Source organism: Thermobia domestica, chromosome 7 (assembly GCF_964235325.1).
Source record: "Thermobia domestica chromosome 7, izTheDome1.hap1.1, whole genome shotgun sequence".
Classification (NCBI taxonomy): domain Eukaryota; kingdom Metazoa; phylum Arthropoda; class Insecta; order Zygentoma; family Lepismatidae; genus Thermobia; species Thermobia domestica.
In genome coordinates, this window is record NC_137460.1 from 186,440,120 (window position 1) to 186,461,000 (window position 20,881).

A 20,881-nucleotide genomic window follows, 5' to 3' on the forward strand; every position below is an offset into this window, starting at 1 on the left:
CGTAGCTGGTGTTAATGCTCTAAATATATTTAGATAAATAAGAACGATGAGAAATGTCAGACGCAATAATTTCCTACAGGCTCTAGCTTTTGAGTTGCCAAAACTAGCAATAAGCCAACGTTTAGCCATGGAATCCTTGCCAAAAGAGCTTCGAGGCAGAGGAAGATTTCTGCTGAGCTTCAACGAAGCTGTTTCATTACCACAAGTCAGAGCTTCCGTGGTAGGAAAATGTTTCCATTGTGGTTGTCATCCCAAGTCAACAAGAAAAAACTTATAGAAAATTATGGGTGTGTCCAGACCACGAGGAAAGCGTATGTGACTGTTGTTTGGAGTAAACAATCATTCAGAAGAAGTACATCAATATACCTGTATGATCTATTATAGAAGAAAGTTATGCTGTTATTTCAACACTTACACCTAAACACTTATTTCATCTTCTGTTCAACATTGTTATATTTTAAATAAGATGTACCAAATGTTTATTTTTGTCAGTATTATTTATTAATCAAAAATAATAATTTTAAAATAATTTAAAAATATTTTAATACATATATAATACTACAGGGTGCGGCACGTAAAACCGGCCCGTCGTAATATTCTGGTATATTGTGTTTTTGGCAATACTTAAATAATCTACCTTCCTACCAAGAGATGGCGTGTCGAGGTCGGGTCGACTTACGTGACCTGCAGCAGTCACGTGCAGCCACAGCCAGTGAAACTTGTCGAAACCAGTTGAGAAAAAGGCCTCGTTGTGTTAAGCCGGGTGAGTGTCAGTGTGTGATAATGCCGTATTCGATACCCGAGCGTGTTGTCATTGTTGAAGGGTTCATTCTCACTGGATCTTTTGTGAAAACAAAGAATTTGTTTCGGGAGAAATTTCCAGGACGTTCTGTGCCAGCAAAAAGCACCATTCAGGAATTGATTGAAAAATGGCGGCGTACAGGATCGGTTCAAAATGCTCCCAGGAACAGACGACCATCTATCTGCACACCTGAATTAAAGATGCAGGTGGAGGAGATAATGACAAGAAGTCCTCGAAAGTCAACCAGGAGATTGAGTCAACAGGTTCATGCGAGTGAGAGAAGTACATTTCATTTTATGTGTTCACTTTACGGGCCGGTTTTACGTGCCGCACCCTGTATAACTAACATACCCAAGACAAAATATTACTAAAAATCATAACAGCACAGAAAAATACTGGTGTTCTACAATAGTAGAACGCGCGGCCATTCACGTAAGTGTGGAGGGTGCGACCAACGCAGTGTTAAAGTCAGAATTTCGAAAAACGAATTTCTTATCCCTTTTTGTGTCATAGAAGAAAATATGTCTTTGTGTTTGAACAAACCACTTTCCGCTTGTTGTTGATGAATGACTGATTCAGTGAGGGTTTTCTTCAAGCCCTCAAGGCATATTTAAGTAACTGGTAACAAAGAAACAAGTAAGTACTTGATACTTTAAAATCCTAAAGATTTACTTTTTAGTTTTTTAAGTGTATTGCATACATTTGAAATTTAGCGTAATGGCTGTAACCTATGTTGATACTAGGCATCAAATGCCGATTTCCCCAAAGCAGACAGATAACGCTCGAACATGGCGGTCGTTGTTTCGAGAGCACGAATGAGAGACCGAAATTCAATGGAGAATTTCGACCATTTCTGACAATGTAAAACCACGCTCAGGAATTCTATAATTCTATTATGTGCAGAAATATGTAAGTAGAATGGCGTTCGACTCGTTAGCAAGGGAAGCGTATCTCGTAATTACCAAGCTCCCAATTATTTTTTTTTTTAATATTATACAGTCAATATAATTAGTTTGCCCGATTACAAAGCAGAACAAATCTTGCTTAACAACACTCAGAGACGTGGAAGTAGTATCAGTGAAAACGAAAGTTTTTTTTTTTATTTAACTTTTTAATATCTGGTAAAAGCTTGGTTACCGTTTCGCCGTTAGGACAATAGGAGAGAAAATGGCTGCCAGTAAAGACAAGGCGTTTCTTGAGTTGGGTTTTCACGTCTGCCAATTTGTCATCACTGTGCATGGTGTTAGGAGGAATTTGGTGAAGATGCAGTCAGTGAGCCCAATATCCAGAATTGGCATTTTGACAATATTAATAAAACAAAACTGACCAAAGCAACAAATATATATTAATTGTGTAGAAGTTTCACAAGTATTATTAATATATATTTGGTCCTTTAGTAATTTTTCTTGTATTAAGACTGTGGAATATTTCCAAAGCTATAATGAACATTGCATTTTGAATTTAAAGCAGGTGGATGCAACTGTCAATAAAATCCAACCAGTGAGGCAACTGTAGAGCGTGTGCGAGAGAGTTTCGTACGAAGTTCATAAAAATCCGCCACAAGAACGAGCAGAGAATTAGACATCCTGCAGTCAACTGTATGGAAGATTTTATGCAAACTTTGCAGTTCCATCCTTACCCTTAGAAATTGCTGCAAGCCCTAAAATCGGACGGGAAAGTCAGAAGGCAGTCTTTCTGCAAGGACATGTAAATCGAAATGGAAACTGATATTTTTATGTAATCATTGGTGTTTGTTGATGAAGCCACCTGTATGACAAAGATACAAACATAATGTCAAAATCTGGGGTAGAAAATTGTAGATGTCATATGGATCATATACGCGAAGTGAACGTTTTTTGTGCTATCAGCCATAAAAAGGTGTATGGTCCTTTCTTCTTCGACAAGCTCACAATTTCGTGGATTCGTACCTCCAGATGTTACGGACGTAACTTTTTCCGCTGGGACAGGATATTCCGGTTTCATTTATTAACATAATAGAACTATCCTGTTAGTGTGGGAAATTTACACTTTGATCTAGAAATTTTTCTTTACCAAGCTGGAAATGGTGTCATTCGATTCATTGTAAAGTACTTAATAATATAGTAAAAACCCCCGAAATCTATCTTAAGGAAACTTCTACATGGTGGTTCAAAAGTTATTCATATTAGAAAAATCACGTTGAACGAAGAAAGAATATCAAAATCTTAAATCGTCATAGTCACCAACATGGTACCCACATGGTCACCAACATGGTACCCATTGACTGTGAACTGATTATGATGCCATGGATGTTCCTCTTGTAGCTGCATCATTGTTTGTAAGTACAGTCGACAGCATTTAGCATAATTATTATTACCAGTGGCAGAGAAAAGATTTAACATTCGCGATATCGCATAAAGATGGAGGTTCCAGTCACTAGTTCGTTCAGCTCTGATAAACACTTTCATGATTTGAACATAGTCAAGATATTGGAGCCAGGGCTTAGCTGTTCTTGATGCAACTGACCAAAGCGACATAAGAGCATTCAATACTTCATTTACTTTTTATAAGAGGGACTTTGGTATGCATCCTCAATGTTGACTTCTTGGATTCGATCAAGGCACACAGTGAAGAAAGATCGTTCACATCTTCACCTGTTAGGCACAGTAAGTGGTCCAATGTGGATGTGGATGGCGAGACAGAATTGGAGAGAGCCGTGAGCTGGAAGACTGACAAGGATGCTCTTGGTGATATTGGTACAGACATGGATTCGGGAAATAATGTCTCTCTTGGAGTTGGTTCGCGTTGAAATATTTCTGTCAGGTTGCTTTGAGAATTGTGAGCTACCTGTTGAGTCACTGTATCTTGTGTCTTGATATCAGGAATCTGAGGATGTCTTACAAATCAGTATGTTCATCAGGGCGCTTTCTGTCAGAAAATGTGCTCTCAACGCTCGGAAGAAAGATTTCCCACTCAGCATATGGACCAGTGCGTTTTCTGCATAATTGACCTGAAAAGGTTTTTGTAAACCCGCACCATCCATTCCCATAAAGTTCATTAGTGTATGAAATCCACCAAGCCGACATACAATATTCATGTTATTTTCCTTTATAATTTCGAATGCTTTCAGCCATAAAGGCTGGTCGAAAGTAATGCATGGTGTGTCAATTTTGAACATACGTGCTTGCTTTTCTACATAAACAAGTGTTGAGTATATGCAGGTCTCATCAGAAGGTGCCAAATCAATTATTGGCAGAAGATGAATGTCAGCTTTTTTGGTTGCATAAAGATCTTGCATGTATCCAGACAACTAGGCCTTTGGTGTGAAGGACTACGAACTACTCCGCTGATATACCATATGATGTCAAGACTTATTGATGTAGATAGTGTTTCAACCAAATTAAGAGTAACGAGTGGAACTAACTTAAGGGACTGCAGTGAAGACACTTCACGGCCTGAATACTGTTCTATTGGAGTTCCCAAGGTTTTGCGTAATTCTTGAACTGGAAAGCGCCCTGAGAATCTTTTTACTGTTGTCTCAAGCTTGCTGAAGCAAGTGGCAGACGGAATTGAGGCTGCAATTATACCCATCCAATGAAAGGTGTTTTCCCATCAAGTGTTTGGATATTGTGGTCTATGTTATCCGCTGACCACTGCACAAAATTTGAAGGAAAGAACTCATTTACAGTGCTCTCCTCACTAATAGATGCCAACACACACTGCTTGTATTTCACATCTTCAGAATAAGGAACGGGGAATCCCAACTTATTCAATTCATTGATAAGCCATTTTGACCCCAAAACATGGTCCATCTCCACACCCAAGCCAAACATTATTAGCGATATTACAGAACGTGGTCTGCTTGCGTACACTATGGCTTGGCCAATCGACTCTTCTTTTACTTTTGATGATGTGAAGCACTTCAGAAAAGTATGCAATGCTTGGGGTACGTACTGAGTTCCTTTTTCCGTTTTTCTAATATCTTCATTAGTTGGGTACATGGATAGAAGGCGGTTGGTACCTCTTCGCTGAGTCGAGTTTTCCCCTATCTAATAACATTGGAACTTTTTTCGTGTTTTTCTCAGCAAGCAATGAACAAATCCTTACAAAAATTTGCATGGAGTCAGGTCGATAATAAAGGATTCATTGTATGAACTTATAATTTTACTAAAAGCCTCCAATTAAGTTATTCATTCCCCCCTTTTTTTCATGTGAAGATTTGCAACAACGCATCAACGCATTGACGACACTGCGTTCTCTCTTCTAGCAGGTTGCGGCGAATATCTCAGGGTTACTAAGTTTAAACTTTGTCCACAGCTGTTAGGGACCCCTTTCAACAATGACATATTTATGGCATTTTAGTGAGGAGGCGTTGGAGTACATTTTCTTTGCTGAAAGCAGAAAAAAGTAAAAACAGCGAGAACAAATCCATTCTTCTTTTACGTTAGCTTTTCCCCCCGTCAAATATAGACAGTTGTAAGCAATTAGAAGCGAACTGTCTCAATTGAATAAAGATACTTTTAATGTATACGAAAGTGAATGTCACTTTATTATTATTATTACTTTTTTTCGAAACATGAATAGACATACCTTTCTTGACTCCAAGTAATAGCATGCTAATAACCTTGTAACTTGCCCATTCTATCTATATATGAGGTATTTATTAGTACATTTCTAATCTGGTAAAAGAAAAACTACTTTTATAGTAACGTATCTTGCTAAGAGAACTATTTGTATTTTATTTGTCTATTATATTTCAATTTAAAATAAATTGTAAGTTTTGTAACAAAAAATAGTGCTCAATATAGTACAAAATAAAACCTATTACCAGTCAACTTTAGATTTAGATCAAACATAATAACGAACAACACCAATATCTATTGTGTACGTTTATTTTTATGTATTTTTATATTTATATAAAAGGTGTACAGTGAGAATTTAGGAAATCAATTGATCTGACTGAAGATTTGTTTAAATCTATTTTATAGGATCTTTTATATTTGTTTAACTTAATAATTTATTTCGAGACTATCGAGAAGAGATCGAGTCTGAGACAACAATTCTCGGATCTGTTTAAGTATATTCTTGTTAACTGCAGATTTTTTTTTTTAAAAAAAGATCTCTTTTTAATCTATATTTGTATTCTTTCTTTACTCACTCATGAAGTATACCCAGAACTTTTGTCAATTTTTCAAAGTTGATTCTTAGATAAGTTTCGAGAGTTGTCAGCAAAATTTCGTTAGCATCTTTTTTGGGCTGCTTTTTGAAATGGAATGCGTACGTTTAGAGAATTTGTGGTTTGATCTTACAATGCACATAGTATAATATATATATATATATATATATATATATATATATATATATATATATATATATATATATATATATATATATATAAGGTTTATATGCTGTAATGCTGAAATCTCACTTTAATTTGCCATAGTATATTTTTCTTTCTTTTTTGGGTGAAAATAACATTTGAAACCAAAAAAAAAAAACTATGACATACTCATTGTATAAATAAATGTGAAATGTTAGTGTTTTGTTTGATTTATTTATATTAATTGAAGTCAATACTTCGAGTGTAACTTTGGCCACCTATCAACAAAGTTAAAAAGTGAGCAGTATAATTTATAAGCAAGTTACTTATTTGATTTGAAACAATTTTGGAGGGGAGGGATAGAAATTTTACTAATATATATATATATATATATATATTTTAAATTTAACTTTTCCTGTATTTATGTTTAGCGTGGCCTTGTGAATTTTGTTTACCTTTTTTTTTTTTTCAACGTAGAAGCATGCCTAGTAATTTTGGAGTATGCTCTTAGATATTTAAATTGTGAACAGTGCTTTGCTGATATTTAGCACTTTGATTATACTGCTTGTTTATTTAGTTTTCTAATAACTTCATTTACATAAAGTTGTGACTTGATGTAAAAGTATTCCATCACATATTTTATATTTATACGGTAATGTTTTAGTTTTAATATGTATGACGTTGACAAAGTGGTGTACTTCAACAAAACAAAGCTCTATATTTTAAAACGAAGCGTGAAAAAATAATGCATAAAATTAAAATTATTCTGTTAATAATATGTGTTGTACCTATAGATGAAATTTAGCGTTCACCATCTGGAAAATAAATATTTCATATTTAGAGTGCGTAAGTTACATAGTTATTGTTAGCAGGTAACACTAATAAGTCCGAATTCCCTGTCAAGAAATAAGTCCCTATTCATATTTCGAAAAGTAATAATAAGAAAATGACGTTTGTGTCTACATTAACAGTACATACTTCATTATGTATAGATGTTTTCTTGTGTAGTAAAAGAATCCCTGATACTACACTTTACTTTCTCCTACAAATGTGCTCTGTTAGAAGGGTAATATGTGGTCAGTTCTTCAATTTTCCAATTAGCTCACGATACTGAATTAATACCGAAAACTCTGTCATCACTAGGAATAGAATTCGACAGTATTCACGCTAAGAACATATTTGTGTAACAAAAAAGTTTATTTCTAAATTTCCTTCGTATGTGGTAAAAATGAAATGATTATTAATTAGCATAAACATTCTATACTACTATTCACAGTTTCAAATATATACAAATAAAATACATACATACATACATATATAATTATTCCAAAATTCTATCTCTACTGGTTTACCTGTTTCTGTAAGGTTACAAAAGTCAAAGAACGCTGTGTTTTCAATGTGAAAACCCCACTGATGTCCACAGCGCGGCCAGTCTCAGGTCAGGGAAACAAACTGGCAAGGAGGAACCGATGAGGTGACAACACATTTTAATTAAGTTATTAGTGTCAAAGATGCAGTGATATTCCCTGCTCATTACAATCTTTTGTGCCACAGTTTCCTATTATTATTATTATTATTATTATTATTATTATTATTATTATTATTATTATTATTATTATTATTATTATTATTATTATTATTATTTCACACAGGAAATTTGAAAATAAAATGAAATCTGTAAGTTTTACGTCCCACAGTTACGCCGGCTAGGCTAAAGGAGACGGTGATGATAAGTAATGAATGAAATGGTGGAATAAAGAAAGTGGGAGGAAACGGGAGAACCCCGAGAAAATTCACGCAGACTTTGTTTGTCCACCACAAAGTTCACTTGGCGCGATCTGGGACCCCATGCACCAGAAGTGAACGCTCGACCACTGAGCCACCGGGGCCACTGATTCCTTTATTATCGACCTGACTGCATGCAAATTTTTGTAAGGATTTGTTCATTGCTTGCTGAGAAAAACATGAAAAAAGTTCCAATGTTATTAGATAGGGGAAAACTCGACTCAGCGAAGAGGTACCAACCGCCTTAATGATCTTTGCTGCCGTGATTATTATACGTGTGGTATTGTCTTCATGACTACCTTGTTTTCTCGTATGCCACATTTCCTTTATGATAAATGTTGCCATATCTCGCAAGCATACTATGTCTGGCTTTCCCTGACTGGAACTGACTAGAATATGTTCTTAATAATGCTCTAATAGCTTTTCTTTCAGTCTTTTAGTGGGATAAACGTTTGTATCTCCCACTATTTCACACATCTTTATATGTGAAGATCACTTATAGTCATATAATGCCATTCAGTATCACTTTCCATCCAATCACACAGATTTTCAAGGTATAATCATTTCTGCATCTTTCTGACGACCTGGAAGTTTGTTTTCCTGTTTAGGGTTAGTACATGTTGACGGTGGCACTTTACGGGTCCCTGTTTGAGTTTGTGGTTGTAGCTTCCCAAGGAATCTTTCATAACAACTTTGTGATACACAGTATCAGGGGCTATGAAATATACACATTGATTCACTCTTCCTGCAACTTCGGTTCCCCATTTGTCTCCCCTTTCTGTACGAACTTCAAGTATGTTATCACGAAAATGTATGGTTTGAGCTTTGCGAAATTTTACACTATTTGGATGCTGAAGATCAACACAAGATTCACAACAAAAGAAGCAGTCAGTTTCCCAGTTGAATGGTTCACATTCTGAGCGCAACCGCTTTTAAATTGGCGACTTAGTTTCTTTAGAATAGCTTCCAGGAATACGCATTCGTCGGGAGTTAGTACATTCTCTTCTACAAGATTCATGAACTTTAACATGCAGTTCTGACTGTAACTTCCATTCCAATTCATGCAGGAGCTTGACGTCATTTCGTTCTTGTGCAAATGATTTAATAGTTCTAAGTCCTTTTTTCTCTGACAGTGACGAGACAATCCTTGATGTTATCACTGAATCTCGCAGATTATGCACATATCCTTGCTTCGATTAGAATTGTCTGAGTTGAATGTATCCATGCTGGGGAGTCTCGCACTTCATTATATAGTGGTTTTATATGAAACAAATAAGAATGGTTGCATTAGCATCAACATAGTAGCATAAAGCGCACCAGACATATCATCAACATAATAGTACGTAGTAGATTTTTTTGTATTACAAATAAAAATTCTAAAATGAAAATTTAAGCAGAATAACGTTAAAAATAAGACTATTGTACTGTCATTAGCTTATGAAGAAATACGGAATGTGCCCATTTTTTCAATTTCAGTTATTTTCGTACCACCGTATACGATCTTCACCAAGATGGATTTGGTTACTATACGTTTCAATATGTTATTCAGCATAATAGAAATGCTAAAATCATATCATCTGTAGCGTTTAACAATTTATCTCTAGATTGTTTATTCCATTTTGTCAGCGCGAGTGTAAGTAATATTTTTTCGATTTCACAAAATTTTCAATCACCCTGTATATCTTTTGCCAAGATGGATTTTGGTGAAATTTTAATAAGTTATTTAGCTAAATAATGTAAATCGAATGGCGTTATTTCCAGCATTTTAGGATTTGTTTCTGGGTTTTGGGAGTATTGTTTTTTACTCAGCGACTATGTAGTCACATTTGATAATATCAATAACTTTTGAACCACCATGTAGAAGTTTCCCCAAGGTGGATTTCGGTAGGGTTTTACTATATTATTTAGTATTATAAAATGAATCGAATGACCTTATTTCCAGCTTTCTATGGTGTGTCTACAGGCTACTTTGGTTAGAACTTATAGTTTAAGATCATTGGTGGAAACCGGGTTCGATTCCCGGCGGGAGCTCAGATGGTTTGGATTCCATGTTAATCAGTAGGTCCACGTGTTATATAGCCTCGCTGGTGAAAGGGAAGTTAAACTCAAAATCAACTCAACTCATTGGTGGAAAATTGTTCTTGCTGTAGTGTGATTTGCTGATCACTTTTAAATCTCTATTTAAAATTTTTAGTTCGAAAAATTTTTCTATCACTTAAATTTTATTTTCAATTTTTGGTTTAAAAATTTTTCAGCCTTAGGATTGTAGATACGACTCATAATTTAAAGTTATTGGTTAAGAAAGTTAGAATTTGAAACGTGATGTGTAATTATCAAAACCGATTGACATCCAAGAATAACCATTCCACACTTTTGAACTTGAGGAACTTACCATAATCTAAGGTTATTAATGGAAGGCTGTCCTTGGAATGATTTGCAGATGTTTGCCAAATGTTTGCAATGATTGCCTTTTAATAATTGCAAAAATTTAAACAAAGGTGATCAAACCAAAAAATAAAATAAAATAAAATAAAATAAAAATAAATAAATAAATAAATAAATAAATAAATAAAAAACAAAACTAATCAAAATCAATTTTAAAACTTCTAGGAACTTTTGAAGTGATCAGCCAATCAATTGTACCAGGGATAGCTTTTTACTAACAGTATTGACTGTAATTTGTTCGAAAGTTCAAGTGTCAAATTGTTAATATCAATCTGTTTTAATAATTAACCTTAAGGTGTCAAGTTCCAAATGTTTAGACAGACTGAATCTTAACTACAGTTCTGAGATTCAAAAAAATTTCAAGCAGTGATCAATAAAACTTTAAACTTCTTAAAATGTTTTTAATAAAATAAATTAAAATTTGAAAGTGATCACTCAAGCAGATTGCACTAAGGATAGTTTTCCACTAATGACCTTTGAACTTTTAGTTGTGACTCAAGTTGAAACTGAAATTGTTATTGATGGATATCAATAAGATTTAATAATTACTTACTAGGTTTCAAGTCCTATGTTTTTCCACCAGTGATTTCAGACAGTCATAACTATAACTCTAAGGTTCAAAAATTTTCAAACTAAAAGTTTTAAGCAAAAATTTTGAAACTTAAAAAAAAAAAAAAAAAAGAAAAAAAAAGAAAGAAAGAAAGAAAAAAAGAACATTGATCAGCCAACCAGATTGCACCAAGAATAGATGTTCGCAAATGACCTTAGGCTGTAAGTTGTTAATTAAGTTGAGGGTGTGAAATTATTATTGTTGTATATCAATTGATTTTAATAATAACCCATCAGGTTCAAGTCCTAAATTTTCACACCATTGATCTTAGACTATGAGACGTACCTCCAATTCTGGGGTTCAGAGTGTGCAATTGTTGATGTATATCAATAGATTACAATAATTACATATCAGGTCTCACGTTGAAAATTTGAGTTTGAGGCAGGGATCAACTAATTAGATTGCGTTAAAGGTAACTCTTCACTAATGATCTGTAAACTCTTAAGTTTTAAAGTGTAAAAAAAAATTATTTACAGTATAGCAATCGGTTTTAATAATTGCTTATCACGTTTTAAATCGTAAATCTCCATTTCAAGTTCAAAATTTGAAGATAATCAGAGGAAGTGATCAACCAAACAAATTGCACCAAATATGAATTTCCACGAATGACCTTAGACTACAATCCTTAATGTTTAAGTATGACAGAGGCAGGGATCAACCAATCAGATTATATCAGTGACCTTAAACTATGAGTTGTTCCTTAGTTTAAAAGAAGATCAGGTCAAACTTGACAAATTTAAATTTAGACCATTTTTGTGCCATAAAAGGACACAAGTAGACCATCCAAATTTACAAAAAGTATCTACCGGAATCCTAAAAATCAATTTTTATTTTTTGATATTTTTTAAAATTTAAGGGTGGCCCAAATGTACTTCCCCTAAAATTTAAGAAGAATGTTTCAAAGTACTCATGTCCAATGAAAGACAATGGGACCCTGTATTCAATCTATATTAGTAAACATCCAAGATTCCCTCTTCATGCTCAATTCAATTTTTTCCCCAGATATAAAGTATTTCTTTTGACCATATATTTTTAACAATTTTGTATCCATAGAAGGGGACAAGGAGCAACAACCAAATTTACAAAAGTATATATTCAAGTTGTAGAGGGCATTTACCAGTATAGTTTTAAAACAATTTCCAAATTTAAAAGATGGGCCAATGTTCCCCTCCTAAATGTTGAGAGGAGAGCATTTATTAATGTACCTGCCCTATAAAACAATTAACCCCAGTACTATCTATATAAGCATATAATACAACAAAGTCTTATCAAAGAGGATATAATAGGTCAGAAACCTTCAGATTTTGAATTTTTGACAATATTTTATCCGTAAATGATAAAATAAGAATCATTCGCAAAACTGTTAGTACGTGCGCAGGATTCGTGAATGTTTCAATATGATTCTAAATCTTGTTACCACCTGATTTTCGTGTCCTTGCAAATTTGTATTTTGAAGCGCTTATAACAAAATAACACTTTTTAGCATATTTCACATACGTAGTTTGCAAAACAGTACAGAACCTTTCGGCGGTACTTTGCAGCTACCTCGTATCTCAAAAACAAACACTACTTTAGGGAAGAAAGAAAAGTAAAAGTTTGAAAAAGTTGGAGATTAGTGGAAAGTCAGCGACTTTTCTAATGGAGAAGCCAATTACAATAACAAACTGACCTCTCCATCAAAAAAAGTCGCTGACTTTTAACTAATCTCCAACTTTTTCAAACGTTTTATTTCTTTTGTCACGTTGTTTTTTTGAGATACAAGGCAGCTGCAAAGTACTGTCAAATGTTGAAAATATACCACACCCAAATTCAGTCACAAATTTTCCATCTTCTCTTTCCTGGAAATATTACTTTCGTCATCTTGAAACTCTGAAATGCATACCAACAGAAGCTCTGTTTTACGCATGCCAGGGACTCACAATAACTTCCCATACCTAGCTATTTATTTCAAGTAAGCATCTTTGTTTATCTTTCTCACTTAAAATTCCAAGAACTGAAGACACACTAGCGTTTCCTCTTCACTTGGCACATTCTAATGGCAATAGACTGCAGTTGTTATCAGACACTGCAATCGCTTAGCCATTTAAGTGTGAGCCAAGTCTTTGGTACTGTCATTTATGCATGTGTCAAGAGCAGTGGAAGAGAAAATGAAAAATGGCGCAACAATTTGCTTCTAAACTTTGAAATTACACTCTTCCTGAAAATATGAAAAATGCAGTGTATGGGATTTATGGCATTTTGCCATTAGTTCCGCGCTTTAGTCATGATAAGAATCCAGCTTGAGATAGGTACTAACTATATTCTCAGTTCATTTTATATATGAGTCAGCGGTTCTCCCGTGATGCAATCAAAAACAACAAATAACATTAATTGTGGATACTTTATTTTTCATCTCTTCTTATCCCCTGGCCGATGGGATCTGAACTTGGAATTGAAACCATCGGGAGTGACTATTCATCTCAGCCACCTCGAAAACTATGGATTCGATACTAATATTAGTCTTTCAGTCTTTTTCGAATATGTTTATGTGTCATCTTTCCTCCCACTTCCCAGGAGTAACGTAATCCCATAATATTATAAGTTATATGTGTACCAAGTTATATGTGCAGCAAGTATACGAGTGCTCCTAGCATTCCACTATTATGCTGGAACACACACAGGTACACAGATACATCTATTTTTATATATACTGTACATATAGAAGATATAAAGAATTACGTACCTGTTTGTTATTTAACACAAAATTGTGCACTTCCTTCTTTCTAGAAATCAAAACATAAGCGAGTGACAATGGTGCAAAGTGTGTCCAACAAAACGCTGATGGAACCTCACGGATTCCCTTCGTGCGACAACGGAATTTCGTAGTTTGTGTGCAGTAGAACATGAATGCATAAACTGTATTTTAATTAGGAATACAAGATTTAATAAAACCCAACTTTGCCCAATAAAACCCAATTTTACCTAATAAAAACCATTGGACTGGGTTTTTTTATTTAAAAATTCTGGGTTTTCACAACCCTGTTTAGAATATTTTATGGTGTTTCTAAGATCGTATGTATACAATACACATAAAATAGAACGAATACAATATGACCACAATTAATATATTTCTCCAATTGCTCATTCGAAGTAACAACGGGTAAGACTGAATCATAGTCTACTGCATTGAGGGTAAAGTTAAAGCAGAACGTTATTTTTGTGCGTAAATTATCAAAATATCAAAATCTTTTTCTTGAAATGCTTGAAAAAAATCAAGCAGTACGAAATAATGACTTGTTTTTGCTCTTTTGCAAATCTAAAGTCATCTGTGATTTGTGATTTGTTGTAAGACTATTGATGTGCTATGGTATGATTTAAATACTGGTTCTAAAGCTTCTGCTCGTATGAAAATTCGCCAAGTTGATCGTGAAGCACGTACTTAAAAACCTTAGATATTGCAGTAAAAACAGTGATTGACCGAAAATTAGTCACTGACGTTGGAATAGAATTGCTGGCTTACGGAAGTGAAAGACATTTTCCAGACTCTGGTAAAGATCCCATAAGCGTTACAGTTAAAATATCTATATATTAAAATGCTAGGTTTGTATGTTTGTCTCCAATCCTTTCGACAATAAAATCTCGTAAACCATAAGTGCTAGAAAGTGCCGTTTTCACTGGTCGATTCCAAATTTTGTGTAGATTGTCCAGTTCTAATTGAATATTTAAAAAACATGGGCGTTATTTCTTTATTGCCTTTTTGAGGGGTACACTGGAAGTGTTGAAATTTTGAAAAAAAGCACCATATCCTATGAGTTATACATTCCAACACAACATAGTTTTATACAGGGGTTGTATATCTCTCAGGCCTTTGTTCCATGGCCAAATGATAATGAAAAACGAAGGACATCCATTTCTCTAGTCTAAAATGAATGTTTATCGTTTGTAGTGTTTTGCCCAATGAACACCATATATCACTGCCATTATAATTAATTGTGTATGTAATGTATTTGCTTATTACATACTGCATGAAAGAAGAAAGAAAACACTGATCATACATGAATTAGAAACTCCAACTGGAAGTAGGCTCAATCTTGCAAACGGTACGAGACATTGAAAACATAATGGAAAAAAATTCTTCCCTTTATGGTACTCCTTGCCGATTTTATCAAGACATCTTTCACTTGTGTTTGTAAAGGTACATGTACAGGTGTGAGGAATGACATGGAGATTCATGCTTATATGTAAATGATGCGCTGTGTATAGAGCGCAGGTTCAGCTAGTATAATTTAAAATGTGAAAAGTGGGTAGAGTTTTCTCAGTGAGTAATGAAACCCTGTCACAATACTGTTACATTTAGTTATATATTTACAGATCTTCAATATGTTTAAATAAGTTTTCTTTAAAAGTATATAACAGAATATTTTTCTTAGCCTTTAGTACTTATTGAGTAGTATTTAGTTTGTAATGGTAACTTCTGTTGTCAAAGATAATTCTCCATTTGTTATTTTTTATTACAGCTGAAAGTGAAAGCAAAAGAGAAGGCGATAGATTGCAGGTGTACCATATGTGGCAAAATATTTGCGAAGGCAACGTATTTGGCGCAGCATGAGCGGATTCACACTTCCGACAGGCCATACGAATGTATTACTTGCAATCGACGATTCAAACAATTGAGCCATCTTCAACAACATAGTCGAATCCATACAGGCGAGCGTCCGTACGAGTGTGTAAGTCCTCTATGTGGAAAGCGATTCACTCAATTAAGCCACCTCCAGCAACACATGAGATTACATTCCGGTGAGAGACCTTACGTCTGTTCGTATTTGTCCTGTGGGGAGTCGTTTGCTCAGCTCAGCCACCTGCAGTCACATGCTCGTTCTCATGACACCGATAAAGCGTATAAGTGCACGGATTGTCACATGGCTTACTCCACGAGAGAAGAACTTGCAGAACACAGTGTTAAACACGATAAAAAATACATTTGTGTATATTGTGGCAAGGGATACGCTAATGAAATATATCTTATTAAGCATTCAGCAGTCCACCTGGAGAAACATTCAAAGAAAAAGAAAAAGAAACTTGCCAAGAAAAAGAAAGAATCCGAGAAAGCGTCCAATTGAGTATGTTTGAAGAGTTTCCAATTGACTGAATTGTTATTCTTCTGTACAAGGAAGTAAATGTACGAAGGACATGTTTAAAAATGGCATGTAGGTCATGCATTGGAGATTAGAATCAACTCCAACATAGCTACAATTGAAATATGTTAAAATCCAACATATGAAATCCTCTTTTTACACGTAGCGCATTCCATAAACTTCTCATAATTGTGTACTGTTGTGTCTAAAGCGGTTTATCTTTCGATTTGGAAAGTTTTAAAGGAAAGGAATCTTCATTTTATGCAATTGACTAGAAACATGAGCATTGTCTAAATTGAGAATGGAACCGTTAGTTCGTGTGAGTTGTTTATCTTGATACTTGTGCAATGCGTTGGTAGAGAAATTCAAAATCACTAAATTTCAAATTTGAAGTCGCGTATACGTTTCTTTGTGTGATAAACGTAGACGCGATATGTTCCAGAAACCATTTTGAGTTTAGAGAGTACGATAGCATTAACATGTATCATACCTGTTAACTATACTATCTGATGATCCTTTGCAGGATATTTGCATTCATGGGAATTGAGAATATATTGCCAGGTGATATTGATGAGAATTTCCTGTTAGATTTGTGTGCTTACTTGCATAGTAAGAATTATTGGTCAAACAAAATTATGGAAAGCTTAAGGAATCATAAACGGAAAATAAATTCATCGTTACGTATTATAAAATTAAAGAAGTCGACTCCTTTCCTTAATGTATGTAACATGTTAGATAATGGTTTCTCTAAAGTAAGTTCAGATCCGATTTTTTAAAGTTACATTAAATGGTTTAAAATTTGAGAAAATTTGCTTCTTCAAATGCAGTATTTCGTCAGTCAATGAGTGAGAAATATACATCGTGAATATTTGTTCCACAGATTTTTTTGTTTACTTTCACCATGGTGCTATGTCATGTCACTTTTAGTTCTTGTATAATTGTTTCAATTTCAGAATCATCGTCTTTCTTCTATAAGCGAAAAGAACAATAGAAATATTAAGGGATAAAAAAAAGAGTAGAAAAGCAATGAAAACTAACTTCAAGCTCCATACAGTAAACTGTGTTGGTGCGCTGTTCTTCTTCAGTGAGCCCTTTTTATCTTTTCTGTATTGATAATTTCATTGCTTTTTCTCCTCGTCTGTGACCAAGGCCATCAAAGCTTGCAAAGATTAAACATGCAAGATTGATACAAGAATGAAAATTAAAACTGAAAGAGAGAGTTCAGACAAAGAATATATCCTGAGTGTGTATCTTATGTAAAACTAGACAACAGCCTTATCTTTGTAAGTTTTTAAGATTTGACCATTTACAGTGGAATAGCAGATCTTTTTGTTAGTGCAGCTTATGTATTTATGTAGATCAGCACAGATAAATGTCTTATAATTCAGCACAATTCCTGTGAAGGGAAGAGGAGGCACTACTGATATGTACATACATATATTTAACTTAACTAGTTTATTTTTGGGATGTAAGAGATGCTATTGAAATAAAGCACTGCATGCATAATATTATTTATAAATAGTTGATAAAATATTTAGTCACAATATGTACTGTCTTGTTCATATCATAAATACTTGAAAATACTTGAATCTTAGTTTGAAATAACAAGGAATTTTCAAAACTAAATGTATAAACTAGGGGGAAAAAAGGACAAAAGTGACAGACCGTCTTTTTTCTTACAAGGTAATTCACACAGCCTCATAGTTTGAAACATGCAATATAAGAAGCGACTTGAACTTTAATAAAAGAAAGGAATTACGAACCTTTAAACACAGAAGAGAGTTCTCTATGAAGTTATACATAATCTCGCCATTTAAAACTAGATTAACGTACATAAGCTAAATATAAAGAAATTCAATAAATTGAATAATCGGCTAATATTATGAATACATTATTACTTTAAAATTCGCAGATGACTTCATCCATGGTTCTATTTTTAATTTATTGAAATGGTTTTAGAAACAGATTAATACATTATTGCACACGTTTCTGGTCATTTCATTATGTCAGTGCTGCCTTCAATGCATTTTCACAGCATATTTTAAGCGGCACATTAAGTAGTTGTACAGCAAATAAACTACTCTTTGAATATCATCATGACTAATGGAAAAACACTTGAATTTCTGATAACATTTTATCTTGAATTGTGAATTTGCCAGCAAGCACTGTTCATTTGGAGATGATCAAAAACTTGAAATAGTCTATCTGTGAGAGAATAATACCTGTTTCTTCAACTTGAGAGTTGTATACTGCTTCTTATCTCCTTAAGAACCTGCAGAATTACAACTTGACATGTACAAAATAGTTGAACTTAGCCAGTTTTAACTAAATAACTAAATTCATTACAAAAGTATATTAATGTACGTTAAATTATTGGTTTATTGAGACTTTCCTGTGGTTCAGTTAGTCATTTTGCGTCTAATAAATTATACTTTATACTAGGTTACTACCAATTTTGTGGATGGTAACACTAGTGCATAAACTTTAGAAGTTTTCAAAATTCGTCTCCACATATGTTAAAATATGCATGTTAAATAAAATTGACACAATTGTCGTAAATAATGCATGTTAAGATTGTCAATGTTGACATATCAAAATCTCGACAGTAATGAAAAACAAAGAGACGAAATTTATAAAAACAAAGGCATCTAACTCTTTGACTAGTACATTGATACCCAGTTTATATAGTTCATTGCAAAGTAACTACTATTAATAATCTGATTTCACCTAAGAAGTTTAATGAATTAGTATAGATGATTTCTCTATATAAGTACATTATATTTTAATTTTTAAACACTTAGTTTAGTCAATTGAAATTAGTGCTATTTTTGTCCCAGTTATATAGATATTATCTAACAAAATAAATAGAAATATTTGAACATGAATTGCTTATACAGAGTACTGCAAATGTACATTGTCTTTATTAGATAGTAGAATAGAGAGGTAATTTTTATATATTTGTGAATGATAGATATATATGTGTATGTGATTATCTTAATATAGTAGTCTATTAGTGTAATAAGAGTCATTATTTGAAAGGGTGACATTAAAGATATATGAAGTCTTATCTACTAAAAAAAAGTACTGTTATTCGTGATTTTATCACAATTTACTTGAATAATGGAATAAATTATTATTGGGACCAGGGTGGCATAGTGGTCACTTCTGTAGCGCAGGGTCGTGAGTTTGATTTCTAATCGCATTACGTAGACTGTGTATTGGATAACCATTGTATACGTCAATATTCTCATTTCCTTCCAATGTATCAGTCGACCTGTTCATTGACACTTACCATTGTAACTATTATACAAAAAACTGATAGATGTTATGCTAAATTTTCGTTATTGATTCAGTTATCAATCAATAACGAAAGTAAGTGTATATGTGCTCCCCGATATCACAGTTTATATTGAGCAAACGTGATAATGCTTTGATATGTAAATATATGTTAAGAAAATTTAAGTAATAAAAGAATTTCTGTATGATTTCTCAAAAGCTTTGACTACTCAGTTTTCAAAATGTAATAGAACTCTTGCGAAATTATTTGTAAATTCAAACATAATAACTGATAAAAATAAGCGTTGAAAAGTGTATATATACGTTCATAAATTTTCATTACGTATAGGCAAAATGTGCAATTTTGTTTTCTATTATTAAAATGGCTAAAATGAACTGTACATATCTGTAGCTAAAGGAAATGAAAGAAACTGTCCGTACATCTGTTTGTGATGCGATTACCTGTATTATTATGTTCGCCTTTTACTATGTGTTTAAAATTATTTTGTATATTTTAATAGAAAATCCTGTATATATTAATATAGTGTTTTATTGCGAACTTATTATTAGCACTTAAAAATGGATTTTAATTAACGTCCCAGTGATCATCTTATTTTTCTTTGTAACTTTTAACACGATAAAATAAACCAAATTTTGTGTTCCTTCCCTGTATTCACGTAAAATTATATTCAATATCTTGTTATTCCATATCTTGGGATATGTTCTACCTAGAAACTATTAATTACTAACTTCAAATAACAACTTGACTAATCTTTGCGTTACCAAATACCGTTTCCCTTATTCGCAGTCGTAATCTATTTTACATAGATACACTTATCTAAACTTTCCAACTTAAAATAGAATTTGTTCATTTTTTGTGTTTCTTCTAGTAAGAACGAGTCGTATCTAATCTCGTACGTTCTTGTTAGAATTAATGTTGAGCACATTATCTGTACGTTGTGTAGCCAAAAATGATGTTTTATTCAGTTATACATATTTGTAAATGGCACTTTCTTTCCGAAATCATTTTATTTAGAAGTATGATCTTTAATTTTATAATTTTCATTATCTTCTGTGTACATATCTTTGAGATAAATTATTTTCATAATAAAAAAAAAAAATAAAAATAACTCGCGTATTTTACAGTACGCTCTTTTCACTGTTTTCTTCAGTTTGTTATAATTTACTTATTGTTTGCGTTTAAGTATATTTTATTGTCCAATTATATATAATGCTTTGTACCTTAATAAAATAATTGGGAAAACTGTAGGAAGAAAATGCCAGATACTATTATGCTCAATTTTCAATAATCTTAGAGACTTCTGTTTATTTGTTTTTATACGTATATTAATTGGTAAACTGAACGCAGATCAGAACTCTTTTCCCAGACAATTCACCAATCAAAATGACTGCACATAAAATGTACATGTAAACAGATTTATTAGATATGCACTCAATATTTTGTGTTCTTCCTTCTGTACCTTCCATTTAGATTTCGTCTGAACTCGAAGTCTCACACAAAATTTGAACATCTCGTATGGGCAATTTAG

At 33.3% G+C, this 20,881-nt stretch overlaps 1 protein-coding gene across 1 annotated transcript in view; it reads left to right on the forward strand.

The window, feature by feature from the left end:
* The window catches only part of LOC145690616 (uncharacterized), a 36,936-nt gene extending 17,065 nt beyond the window's left edge, over positions 1-19,871 (forward strand). Inside the window, exon 3 of the mRNA XM_081765678.1 lies at positions 15,438-19,871. Coding sequence (XP_081621804.1) covers positions 15,438-16,040 — 603 coding nt within the window. The 3' untranslated portion in view covers positions 16,041-19,871. The remainder of the gene's footprint in view (positions 1-15,437) is intronic.
* Positions 19,872-20,881: the final 1,010 nt, after the last annotated feature.